This window comes from Scatophagus argus, chromosome 19, assembly GCF_020382885.2.
Source record: "Scatophagus argus isolate fScaArg1 chromosome 19, fScaArg1.pri, whole genome shotgun sequence".
NCBI lineage: Eukaryota > Metazoa > Chordata > Actinopteri > Scatophagidae > Scatophagus > Scatophagus argus.
The window spans coordinates 21,222,903-21,236,429 of NC_058511.1; the positions used below are offsets into that span (position 1 = coordinate 21,222,903).

General features: G+C 40.6%; 1 protein-coding gene across 3 annotated transcripts in view; it reads right to left on the reverse strand.

Annotated features, from left to right (window-relative positions):
• Positions 1–13,527, reverse strand: part of mcm9 (minichromosome maintenance 9 homologous recombination repair factor) — a 44,962-nt gene that overhangs the window by 18,641 nt on the left and 12,794 nt on the right. For 2 of the 3 annotated variants that reach the window (XM_046372991.1, XM_046372989.1), the window contains 6 exons: positions 6,635–6,841; positions 6,413–6,494; positions 5,926–6,126; positions 5,723–5,848; positions 5,156–5,275; positions 4,385–4,559 (listed from right to left, as the gene is read on the reverse strand). In XM_046372991.1, coding sequence (XP_046228947.1) covers positions 4,385–4,559; positions 5,156–5,275; positions 5,723–5,848; positions 5,926–6,126; positions 6,413–6,494; positions 6,635–6,841 — 911 coding nt within the window. Of the gene's footprint in view, positions 1–4,384; positions 4,560–5,155; positions 5,276–5,722; positions 5,849–5,925; positions 6,152–6,412; positions 6,495–6,634; positions 6,842–13,527 lie in introns of those variants that run through there. The other variant, XM_046372992.1, reaches the window with a different exon arrangement.

The window sequence follows — 13,527 nt, forward strand, 5'->3', positions numbered from 1 at the left end:
TTAAAAAATTTGAATACAGTTTTTTGTAAATACCTGTACTTGAGATTTTAGTTTTTTGTTTATCCTATTTTTATACTCTGCACTTTTCTCCTTTCTTGGTCGGGAATACTGCATGTGCAATGTCTGTAAAAACAAGAATTTCCCTCCAGGGATTAATAAAGGAATTCTGATTCTGATATCCAGGCTCTTTCTGACTGAGATTCTGCGAGAGCGCTATCACTTTGAGCCCAGCGCTGCCATACTTTACCTGTGACCTAAATAAATTGTACTTCTGTGAAATGAAGATCTCTCTGGTCTGTTCTTGGGCTTCCAATTAAAGAATCAGGCTAATAGCACCATGGCATAATACTGAGGTTGACAAATTAAAGCAAAATGAGCAAAAAATTTGAAATGGCATTCCTCCAAACTCACTGGAACTTGCTCAATCTGGCAAGACAGCCTTAGATCATATAGGAAGGCCATACGGACTGTCAGAGCAGGCTATTACTCAAAATTCTCAAAACTGAGGATAACAAGCATAACCCCAGGTTTCTGTTCAGCATTGTAGCCAGGCTGACAGAGAGAACCACAAGTAACCCTGCATCTTGGGAACGTAAAGCTCTTGTGGGATAGCAGGGTACTATCAACTCTTTAAAATCTGATGGTGTCTGGCCGTTCAGGGCTTCATATGTGAGGAGAAGAATTTTAAACTCTTTGAGCAGCTTAGTTGGGATAGGGTCTGAGAGGCATGTTGTTGGTTTAGATGAAAATATGAGTGAATTTAACTGATGAAGGCCAATGGGAGAAAAGCATCCATCCATCCATCTTCTTCCGCTTTATCCGGGACCGGGTCGCGGGGGCAGCAGCTTGAGCAGGGATGCCCAGACTTCCCTCTCCCCAGACACTTCCTCCAGCTCTTCCGGGTGGACCCCAAGGCGTTCCCAGGCCAGCTGAGTGACATAGTCCCTCCAGCGTGTCCTGGGTCTTCCTCGGGGCCTCCTCCCGCAGGGGCATGCCCGGAACACCTCCCCAGGAAGGCGTCCAGGGGGCATCCGGAACAAATGCCCGAGCCACCTCAACTGGCTCCTTTCCCGCCCATGGGACCCGGTCGGGTACAGCCCGAATAAGCGACGTGGGCCCGCTCTCTCGTAGGCCCACCACCCGCGAGAGGGTTCAGAAGGGGCCGGTGCAATGTGGTTTGGGCGACAGCTGTGGACGGGGGTCCTGGCGACCCAAATCCCGGACAAAAACTCTGGGAGAAAAGCAGTCAAGATAATTATCTGGTTGTACAGCTGTTCCTAAGGTTCTAGTGTTTGATGGTAGATCAGTACCCTCTGAGGTCAGTAGGTGCTGAGGATCTCCTACGATGCACTGAGCTCTCTGTTCTTCTCCCTCTCCTTCTGGACACATTTATGTCCCATTAATGCATGTTACTAACTCAGCTTCTTCCCTGGAGTCCTTGTGCTTTTTCGTCTCGCAGGCTCCCATGGATCGTGGTTGGAGCTCCTGCTGCGGTCCTGCTTGAAACTTACTGCGATTACTACTGTTTAGTTATAATCTATTTTAATTCCACTTTACTTTACGACTCTGTACAGCTACCACCATTATTATTGTTACTACCATTATTAGCATAATCACCATAGTACCTCTTCTATATACTTCATCTTTATGATTATCTACTTTTCCAATATTTCTGGTATTACTGTTGCTGCTACACATCTCTGTTTGTGTGCTCCTTCTCTCACACCCCACCCCGTTCTCCCTCTCTCTCTTAACCCAACTGGTCAAGGCAGATGGCCACCCATCTTGAGCCAGGATCTGCCCCATGGTTTCTGCCTTCTATAAGGCAGGTTTTCCTCGCCACTGTCGCCAAGTGCTTGCTCAAGAGGGAATGTTGTGTTCTCTGTATTAAAAAAATGTAATTAAAGAGTTTGGTCTAGACTTGCTCTAATTGTAAAGTCTCATGAGATAACTTTTAGACTTAGACTTAGACTTTCTTTATTTCTCATTTGGATTTTCATCGAAAATCGAACAAACGAAATTTCGGTACAGTGGCTCAAGCATAGCAGGAATTACTGACATATTCTTTTTAAAAGAAAAAAAAGTAAAAAATATAATATATACACACAATAAATATGCAGTAAAAAGTACTTTGTATTTTGTATAAAAAGTCAGTCGGCATATATACATATGTAATTATTATTGCACAGTGAGTATTTGTAATAAATAGTACTTTTGTAGATGTACAGAATATAAATATATTGCACAGTAAATAAATGGGCTGTAGTCCTGAGTGGTGTTTGTGTGGGTGAGGAGGGGAGGTGATCATGTAGAGTAAAGTAGTCTTATGGCATATGGAAAGAAGCTGTTTGCGAGTCTGTTTGTTCTGCACCGCATGCTGCGGAATCTTCTGCCAGACTTCAGCAGTGAGAACAGACCATGGTGAGGGTGGGAGAGGTCACTGGTGATGTTGTGGGCCCTGGTCAGGCAGCATTTCCTTGCAATGTCCTGGAGAGGAGGGAGTGGGGGTCCCAATGATTTTCTCCGCTGTCCTCCAGCTGGTCAGGATGCTCTCTATAGTTCCTCTGTAGAAGGTGGTGAGGATGGGAGCGGGTAGTTGTACTCTCCTCATCCGGCGAAGAAAGTGCATGCGCTGCTGGGCCCTCTTTACCAGCGTGCCAGTTTGATTGGACCAGGTTAAAGAGTTATCTGCACCCCCAGGAACCTGGTGCTGCTGACAATCTCCACTGCTACATTGTTGATGGTGAGAGGGGTGTGGCTGGGCCGGTTCCTCCTGAAGTCCACAATGATCTCTTTTGTTTTAGAGACATTCAGGATCAGGTTGTTGGTGTCACACCAGACTGCCAGGTGTTTCACCTCCTCTCTGTAGGCCTGCTCATCATTGTTCGTGATGAGGCCCACTACTGTTGTGTCGTCTGCGAACTTCACAATGTGGTTGGTAGTGGACCTGGCGTAGCAGTCGTGTGTCATAACTGTGAATAGCAGCGGACTCAGGACACAGCCCTGAGTGGAGCCGGTGCTCAGAGAGATGACACTGGAGACGTTGTTTCCCACCCGCACACGCTGAGGTCTGTTGGTGAGGAAATCAAGCAGCCAGTTGCAGAGGTGGGTGTTATATCCAAGGGGGGCCAGTTTACTTATCAGGTGTTGTGGAATGATGGTATTGAATGCGGAGCTGAAATCCAGAAACAGCATCCGCACGTGTGTGTTTTCCCCTTCCAGATGCTGCAGGCTCCGATGGACTGTGGAGGAGATGGCATCCTCTGTGGAGCGGTCGAATATTGAGGGGAGTCCAGAAACCATATGGTCCTTGGACTCCCCTCAATATTCGACCCGTACCAGTTTGCTTATCGCCGCAACCACTCCACAGCGGTTTTGTTGTGAACTTTTGCTGTGAACTGGCGCTATATAAATAAACTGAATTGAATTCAAAACAGCTGCTGTAAAACCCTTACTAAAGAAGCCCAGCTAAGACGATAGACTAATAGATTAACCAGCCATAGGCTACACATTGTCAAAGGGTTTTTCTTCATCAATGACAAAATTCTGAGGTCATCCACTTTAGCTGTCTTTACTTGTCTTCCTGATGTTACTGAGGTTGCCAGTCAATTCCTTCTTCTTAAGAATGTTCCAAACTGTTCTTTTGGCCACTTCCAGCATTTTTGCCATCTCCCTAAATGGTTTAGTTTAAGAGTTTTTTTCAACCTAATGATCGCCTTTTCACTTGAATAGACACCTCTTTGAGTTGAGTATTCTGGTGAACTGCTACCAAATGCAACACTCCGAACCAACTCCAGACCTTCATCTTGATTTGTCATGGACTAATGAGGGAACAGGCCTTACCTGACTGTGAAACTGCTTCTCAGACATTTGTTCCATCACTTATGAATGACCAAAAATGGGGGCAGGTGTATAATAACGGCTGTAATTCCTAGGTTAGTGCCACATTTTTGTCAAACCCCTTGAATTAAAGCAGAAAGTCTTTTCTTCACATTCAATGTGGTAATGTACAGAGGCAAAATGTCAGAATACTTGTACTTGTTCCAATATGTTTAATGTATATCTGGACACACAGTTTGTCAGCATTTTAGAATTCTTTCCAAATTATCAGCTACAAGAACTGACAACTTCATCTATTTTTGTAATCTATTTACCTCCATATTGTTATTAACTATGTAAAATTCAAAGTGATCTCAAGTCTTAGGTAACCTCCATCAGTCACATAGCACTCATCATAATTGTTGTGGTTCCTTAAAGAGTCTTCCACTAAAAAAGATTCAGTACCAAACTCAAAGATTCAACAATTACTGTTGTGGATCTAGTTATCATGTATGGTGGTGTTCTTTGGCTGGACTGAATGTCCATGAATGTGTGTCTGTCCTACCCAGCTTTGGCCACACTAATAGATTGCTGCTCCATAGCTTCATGGATGCTGATGCGGTCCTGTTCCTTGATGCTGTTGAATTCATCAATGCAGCACAAACCACCATCTGACAGGACCAAGGCTCCTGCTTCCAGATGCCAATCACCTCCATCTTTTACTGCTGCTACTGTCAATCCTTAACAAAATAACATTATGCATTAACCACTAAGTGTATATAAAGATGGATAACATAAGAGCTACCCAAAAGTGAACATTTGATTGTTCCCTCATGGCCGGATCAAGCCCAAGTTGTAAATCCCTACCCATTCATGTTAACAGAGGCAACACAGACCAAACTAAAAACTCCATGTCCAATAAATGTTCTTTTTTAATTCTGGTATGTGTTCTAGTGTTCATCTTTCTGATATGTTTGATTGCAAGTGGTTATTTGATGTTATTAAAAAAAAAGGGGATGAAATGTTATGACTGACAATTAAGCACTGCTGACAACTGGGTCAGATGGGTGTTTGTCATCACCGCAAAATAACAGTGCTTGTATCTGGGATATTTTGTCATCACTTTTGTACAGTGGCAGGAAGTGGAGACGTGTCATCCCTATGTCAGTGGTCTTTAACCAATTCACTTGATCCAGTAATGCTTAAAACTAAATAAATGTGTTTATATGTACCATGTACAATGCTTTATCTGACATTTAGCTCAAGCTCTTGATGACAGAAAGTATAATGTGCTAAAACTCTGCTTGCTTGACAGCTGACAGTCCACAGGACGTACCTGCACTTGTTGATCCAATCCCAGCTGTGAGTATAGAGCGAGGCATGATTTTAGCTGCATACTTCAGGAACTGAGACTTTCCTGTGCCAGGGTCACCAACCAGCAACATATGACACTCGCCTAAAGAGAATAAGATTAATTTCCTAGTGAGACAGCATTCCACAGAAGATCAGTTTATCCAATTACAAAAACCAACCTGCAGCAAACATTTGTCAGTTTCCATATTGTAATGGTCATAGGTTATTAAGGATGACATGGCAAAACATATGATCACTGTATTTTTTCCCCTGATCAATATCAAAATGTAATATCTAAATGTAAACATTTAACATTGCAAGCATGTGTTATTTAAATCAAAACAAAATAAGTTAGTTTGCCTTGTTATTTATTTATAATTTTTCTTTATAAAAATGTTTTCATATATATATATATATATACACTACTAACTATTATCAAATTATATCAAGGCTGTCATTCTTGGAAATTACAAACTGGCAAGCACACTGAAATGTATGTGGTATTCTTTTCAGACACTTATTCTAATCACATATGAAGAGAAAGAGATACCCCTGATTTTGGTCCCAGAAGAATCTATTCTCTGCACACCACCAGCCAACACCATAGCCACTGCCAGTTTAACCAAATACATGCCAAATACCTGTGGGCACAGGCTCAGCAAGATCTGGTTCCTACCTACAGAGAGAATAATATTTAAAAATAAGAATAAAACAAGATTTTTTTGGGTTATGAGTTAAATTCAATTTACATACCAGCTATGGGATCATGTTTATAACTATTCCAGAAGTCTTCAAATTCTTTCTGAACATCCTTCATGATCAGAGCAGCAGCAGCCTGCTGGTTGTTCACTTCTATGTTGTTAGCTTTGAGGACCAGCTCCACATCACAGCAAGTGCCATCAGAAAAGGGTTTCCAGCGCTGGCACATCACCCCATAGACAGTCACATCATCCCCTATGAGCACCCCAGTCCACAATTACTGAAAGTTATAGCATGAGCAGCAGCACTGTCAGGTAAAAAATTAATTCTGAATGCTATAAATTCTCAATAAATTTTCAACATTCATTCGGCGACAGCACATTAATAAAAGGTATTTATTAATAACGTATCTTATAGAGCAGTTTTGTTACAAAAATGAGGTAAAAAAGGTAGCTGGTATTGTGACTAGATTTCCACAATATCACATGTAGCTAATACCATGACATGGCCCTCTGTGTACTCTGCTATTTACATTTCTTACCAGATTTACAACCATCAACCAGGTCATCCTCCAGAACCACCATTACAGAACGAGGAATACTGCCCACTGACAGCCTCTGTACCTGTAGTAGGGGAACAAGAGTAACACTGACCCAAAGTACAATGCATATTTTAGACACTTTATTTTACTGAAGAAAACAATAACATTATAAGAAAGTGGGTTTAGTAATTAAAAATAAGGTCCCATGCATAATTGCCCTACTTGTTCTTGTATCTTGATTTCCTGGTAGTCCCTGCAGGTAGCAGGTTCAGAGCCTCCAGACAGACAGCTGAATTTTTTTGAGTTACAGCCATCAGGATTAGGACAGGCCGTCAGTTGGGCAAATGTATAAAACTGGTCAAAGTCCGCCTGCATAGTGAAAACATGACGACACTTTGTGCATACGTAGTCCCGTTCATATTCCAGGACCTACAAAAGGTAGAGAAGGCACTGATTCAAAGTACATCTCAAAACAAACCAAAAAAAATAAATTTCACTCGCATGTCACTACACATTTGTGTCCTCATTGTTCAGGCAAAGGGCTACAGCAAACATCCATTTTAGTTTTTATTTTAAGTATTTGGATTAAGAACAATTTTTGTTCCCACTCCTCCTGAGCCTCAAAAATTAAATGTCAATGTTCTTCCAATACCAATAGCCTCTAATATTGCCTAAAATGGTGGATCACATATCAACAAGAAAATGAGTCTTGATTATTGATTAGTAAAGGAAGTCTTCTATGCGCTAGCATGCAGTTTTACAATTGTTCTACAAGTAGCCAATATTCATAAACAGAAAAATGACTTAAAATCTATACAGAATTAGGGGAGGTAAAAAATATCAAAACTGATATCTGGAATGAAGAAATGACACTGGTACATTTCTTTAAAATTTAGGATTTTAATCTTTTCTTGCAAAAATGTTTAAAACATACTTATAGTATGTTTAATTAAGGTCTGCATCAGAATACAATATGTGCACTCCTGCAATAAAAAAAAAAAAAAAAAAAAAAGATTAACTGACTAAATTGAGCCCAAGACCAGAGACAACACCACCCTTAGTAGCCAGGATGCAGTAACACATAATAAGTTGCTCGTGGAGAATTTCTATCATCAGGATAACTAATTATGCTTCTCATGAGTGATTTGACAAAGCTTTTCAGTCCACTAACATTACTGTAAGTCACTTAACATTAATGTAGCATGTGGCGAAACATAAAAATTAGTTAAAGTTTTGGACACCAATGAAGTTAGTTAAGATAAAATATGCAGCTAAATAGCTAACGTGATTCATCTTTTACCCCTTGGTTGTAGCATTATGCAGTCTCAAAGGAACAGAGCTGTGGTTTAGGGCAAATTTAATGCACTTTACCACAGTCTAAGCATAACAACAATTTGTCCACAGCCTATAGTAAACAGTTCAGTTCAAGCAGAATTTATTTTACAGAAAATCCATCATCTCATTTCATGTAGCCTATTAAGAAAAACAGAGCATGAAAGTGTTTCTTGCATGTACAATTAACCTTTAGAGAAAGCAGAGAAAGTGATGAATGTTCAAAAGAAAACTTCCTAACATATCTTGAAGAGACAACACTCTGCGCTGACGAAGCTGAGTAGTGCAGACAAATAAGTAAAATGAAGAATTAATCATCTTCATGTTTAAGGGGAATATGACAAATGGTGCACTGCACATATCTAAAAAAAGCACACACAAACACGCACGCACGCACGCACAATGGTCACATTAAATTGCAGTAAATAAGTATTTATTACATGCACTTTTTTTCTGCACTCCAAGATTGTGCAAACAGATAAATCAAGAAAAAAATACATATGTCATTATGTTAAGTCTCCATATTATATTACTTTAGGGCTTTGATCCACATCCTCTGAACAACACCATCTTGCTAGAGATATTTTAAGAAGCCATAGACACCAATTGGAGGGATCTTATAAGGGCGTGAACTTCTGTACTGAAGGATTTGTGAGTATTGACATCTCCCTGGGGAACATGACAACATTGCAGGAAATGCAAACTACATCAGTCTTAGGAGAATGAGAATGAACTGCATTTGTAACTTCTGTCCAGGCGCTTATGAAGTTTCAGTGCTTCTGATTCACAGTATTCCACTGATCCAAAAGCATTCAGAATGTTGTCTGAAATTGGATATACATGACCTGGGGCCACATGTTTGAGGACAGTAAGTGTTAACTGGTGCTCCTGAAGGAGACATGTACAGTATGTGACCACTACTAAGGACATCGAGCCATTTACACTATTAAAACAGTCACCACTTAAACAATGGGTAATTTTCTTTTTTTTAATTTGATGTTTTCATATCATTCTGTAGTTTGCCATGCATTTTGTTCAATATCATGTCTCAGTACAACACATACTTACAATATGTAATGTAATTTTGTGGAAGCTCACTGCAACACTCTTTAAAGCAAGTATGGTATAACTCAGATCCATAAATTAAAGCAAACCTTGCAAAAACAAAGAAATGATGTTTCACCAAACTGGAAGGATCTCGTTTGGTCTGCCAAGATAGCTTTAAATCATATGAGAAGGCCCAACACAATGCCAGAGCAGCCTAATACTCAGCATTAATAGAGGAAATTAAGAACAACCTAAGGTTTCAGCACTATAACCCCCTATGGTAATGACTTCATGAACTTTTTAATGACAAACTTTCACTTATTACAAACAAAATTAATCACTTCATGCCCTCAACTGGTACAGGTCTTCAAAAACAAGAACCATAGAAACAGATGTAGGACAAGATATTTATCTTGTCGCTTTAAGTATTGAAATATAAACACTGAAGTATTGGTCAAAGTATGCTTGCTTTTGCATCAAAATGCTATCTGTCTCTTTTAGGAAGTCCTTTTCCCAAGTGAGCAGATCGTTTCTGATGATGACCTTGCTACATACAATGTCCCTAACCTGTCTATGCCTTCATGACTTTGAGAGCTGCAGGTCTGTGATTGAACATGGTTTGGGGAGGGGATAAATTACACACAGGGCGGCACGGTGGTGCAGTGGTTAGCACTGTCGCCTCATAGCAAGAGGGTTCCAGGTTCGAATCCCGGTCTGGGCCCTTCTATGTGGAGTTTGCATGTTCTCCCTGTGCCTGCATGCTCCTTGTGCCTGCGTTTTCTCCGGGTACTCCGGCTTCCTCCCACAATACAAAAAACATGCACATTAGGTTAATTGGCTACTCTACATTGCCCCTAGGTGTGAGTGTGAGAGTATGTGGTTGTTTGTCTGTGGGTGTTGGCCCTGCGACTGACTGGCGATTGACTCCAGGGTGTACCCCACCTCTCACCCGTAGTCAGCTGGGATAGGCTCCAGCTCCCCCGCAACCCTGACGGACACGGTATAGAAAATGGATGGATGGATAAATTACACAGCCGCACACAATGAACCAAGAAAATGTGTGCTTTGTCTGAATTCACACAAAATCAGGTGACTGTCTTTGTGATGTATAACATAACCACTGTGAGGAATTGTTACCAAAAGTAAGCAAAGAGACACTGTTACAAAAAGTAACAATTCCTCTAAATTCACTGCTCTGTTCACCCAACGCCAGTCCCTTTCTCCATTCAATCAATGGCACTTAATTATTGCTGCTGACAGTCTCCTTCTGTCTCCTCCATAGAGCTGGATTGTAACTTTGACGACTGAATGGCAGTTTACATGAAAACCCAGGGTCTGCTCCGAGGTTTCTGCCTTCTAAAAGGCAGTTTTTCCTCGCCAATGTTGCCAAGTGCTTGCTCAAGGGGGAATGTTGGGCTCTCTGTATTACAATTTAATTAAAGAGTTTGGTCTAGATCTGCTATAATTGGAAAGTGTCATGAGATTGGCAATATATAAATAAACTGAATTGAATTGAATTGAGATAGAATGCAGATGGAGTCTCCCTTTGAAACGTGATTTCGCAAAACTTTTTTGCACATGGTGCACTTATTAAATTGTGATAGGGCTGCACTGTGCCAGTATGACGTATCGGTTTGATACTATGCTCATACTCTAGGATTAAGAAAACTACACCGAAACAACCATTCCCAATAGGACTCTATGTAACATTAACCACTCGTCAGAGAAGGAGCAATGTCAGCAGTTTGGAGATATTTTAGAACTTTAGGATGCTGACACAAGTAAAGCAGACTGCAATCTTGTCAAGACACTAGCAAGACGTACGGATCCGCTGGAACAGCATGTTGTACATGATACAATCTCTAAATTCATAATTCCTAGTCATATACACTATGTCTGCAGGAAACAGGAAACAGAAATACATAATAGGAAATTCTGAGTAATTAATTACCTATAGCCTCTGATGCTCAGCTGAAAAGTCATAACGTACTTGATACATTTCCTGAATGTCTTTTTCCATACAGAACAACTTTAAAATACAGCTCAGCTGAGGTTTTGGAGCTGAACAACAACTGATCAGCTCCATTTCCACGAAAGCTCAGAGCAGCACTCGGTAGACTACAGCTTTGAAGCACACTGGCATAAAAGAGCAGGCTACACTGATACAGGCTGCAAAAGGAAGCGGGGCACAAGGAAGCAGAAGAGGGGCAAGAGGGCTGGCTTGCTAGCCAAGCTGAGGGCTAACACCAGCAAACCAGCCATTCCATCGCTGTTTCTGTCAATTGTCCACGCTCTGCTGCACCTTTTTTTTTTTTTTTTTTTTTAAATTGCACCATCTCTCAATGCTGCTCATGCCCATATAACTACTACTGATGTTGCTCATTATTTTATTTATCATTATCATTGCTGTTGCCTTTTTTATTGGTTGTAGCCTACTAATTAAAAAAGCTAAACTATTAACTTATTTTTATTTGTTTTTATTTTATTTTAAGAGGCATATTTTTTTCACCAAGGCCTGAGTACTGTATTTTGTTCATTCCATGTTCTCATGATGAGAATGAAAATTAAATAGCCTTGATCCTTGATGAGATTCACAATGCAAGTTGTCTACTCTACTCTTTTACTCATGCAGTAACAGTAATATTTCTTATATAAGAATGTTTAATTTTTTATAATATGATGATGATGAAAAACTACTAAACGGCGGTTGAGACTTAAGTTATTTTCAGCTCATTTTCTAGCATGTACAACAGCCTATAGGAGCTGCATCATATCCACTGGAGGGGTACCCCAGAAATCACTTTGGCATGTTTTATCCACTGGGAAAGGTACCTTTGAGGGAAGGACAGCCTAGAGAGTACTTCATCACATTAAGCCAGTTCGAGTTGAACAGCGCCTCGCCTGTAAAGCAGATGACAGCAGGCCGCAGCAGCAATGGGCAAAGACAAAAAGCTGCAGTCAAGTTGGACAGTTTCCAGCAGCCTTCAGTTTATAGGAACTTACAGACACCCTTCCATCCTGTTAGATCTGATTCTGACTTATTAAAATGTTACATGAGACCCATATGGCGCCGTCCTAGCGGGAGCTTGTTGTAGCACCTCCGGGTATTTCTGACGGTTTTCGTATTTTTATTGTATTTGTTTTCAGCTTTTTATCTTTATTATTATACTGTTCTGTGCATCTTTGCAAAGCACTACAGCAAGATGCTTTTCCAGAGGATTGGACACTTTTTCCCCTCATTGTTATTGCACTCGGAACTCTCCGGATCACTGGGAGCCATGCCTGCAACACCGCCGGCATTGTTTACACCCGCGTACTTGTGAACAACAGGTGGTGTCACCACGGGCACATCTCTGTTAAAGAGCAGGTCTGCAGCTCAGACATCGAGCTTGTCGCCGTCGGACTTCGTCCATACTATTTGCCGAGGGAGTTTACCAGTGTTATCGCCGTCACTGTTTACATTCCTCCATCTGGAAATGCAGAAGCTGTGTGTGACCCCATCCACATTGTGACTACGGGATTACAGACAAAACACCCCGGGGCCTTCATCATCATCACAGGTGACTTTAACCATGTCTCCCTCTCATCCACACTCCCAACCTTCTACCAGTTTGTAACATGCGTCACCCATGAAAATAAGACTTTGGACCTGCTGTACACAAATGTTAAGGATGCGTACAGCTCCACTGCCCTGCCACCACTGGGCAGGTCAGACCACAACCTAGTCCTGCTCTCATCATTATACAACATTTTTGCACTCTGAAAAAAAATGGTATATTCTGATACTGTTTTTACTATTATCTATTTTCATACAAGTGCCTTTTAGTGTATTTTATTCTATTTTTATACCCAGTATTTTGTGTCATTATGTGTTTTACTGTATTGAAGTATACCGTACTGCTATGACAACCTAATTTCCCCTCGGGGATGAATAAAGTCATTTATCTATCTATCTATCTATCTATATAGTTTGCACGCAGTCCCTAGCCTACTAAAATGCTAAATGTGCCATCAGCCACCCAACATGCATTCTGTTAACACAATAAACCTTCAAAATCAGACAAATAAAAATCTCTCCAATTCAACAAAAAAGAGAATTACCTATAAAACATTATATTGTTCAGTCGAATTCTAAACCAATCAGGTTTTGGATCAGGCAACATGCAGGTGTTGCCCATCATACCCTGTGTCTTGCAGTCAGTGGAGACACAATTCCTTCTGGTTATGTAATGGGTGCTCGTGAGGTAGTCCATAATGAATGGGGGACCTTTGGAGCTGTAGTCCCAAAATGTACCCCCTTAAAATAAAATAAAATAAAATAAAAATCTGCCAATTTTCATTACGTTTTCAGTATAAACAAGAGTGACAATAGATAAAGTTCCATTAGATTACATTTTTGCAGCCTTTTGTAGTGAAATAGCTTTTTGTAAGCATTTATACGCCAGCTTACGGCAATGGTTAATTTGGTTTCGCACATCAGTCAAGCACCAAGTTTTTGTTTTGTTTTGACACACTTCTAATACCTCTTGTAGCTATCGTTAGGAAAATATGTAAAGGACTAATATACAAAAACTGAAACTGTATTATTGTGGTTATATCCACACAATGGTAATTGATATTCTTGGTTCTATCAATGGCCCCTGCAGTCTACATGTCAAAGCGTCCTCGTCTTGTAAAAGGAATAATAAGATAAAATGAACTTTACTGATCCCACAGCGGGGAAATTCACTTGTCAT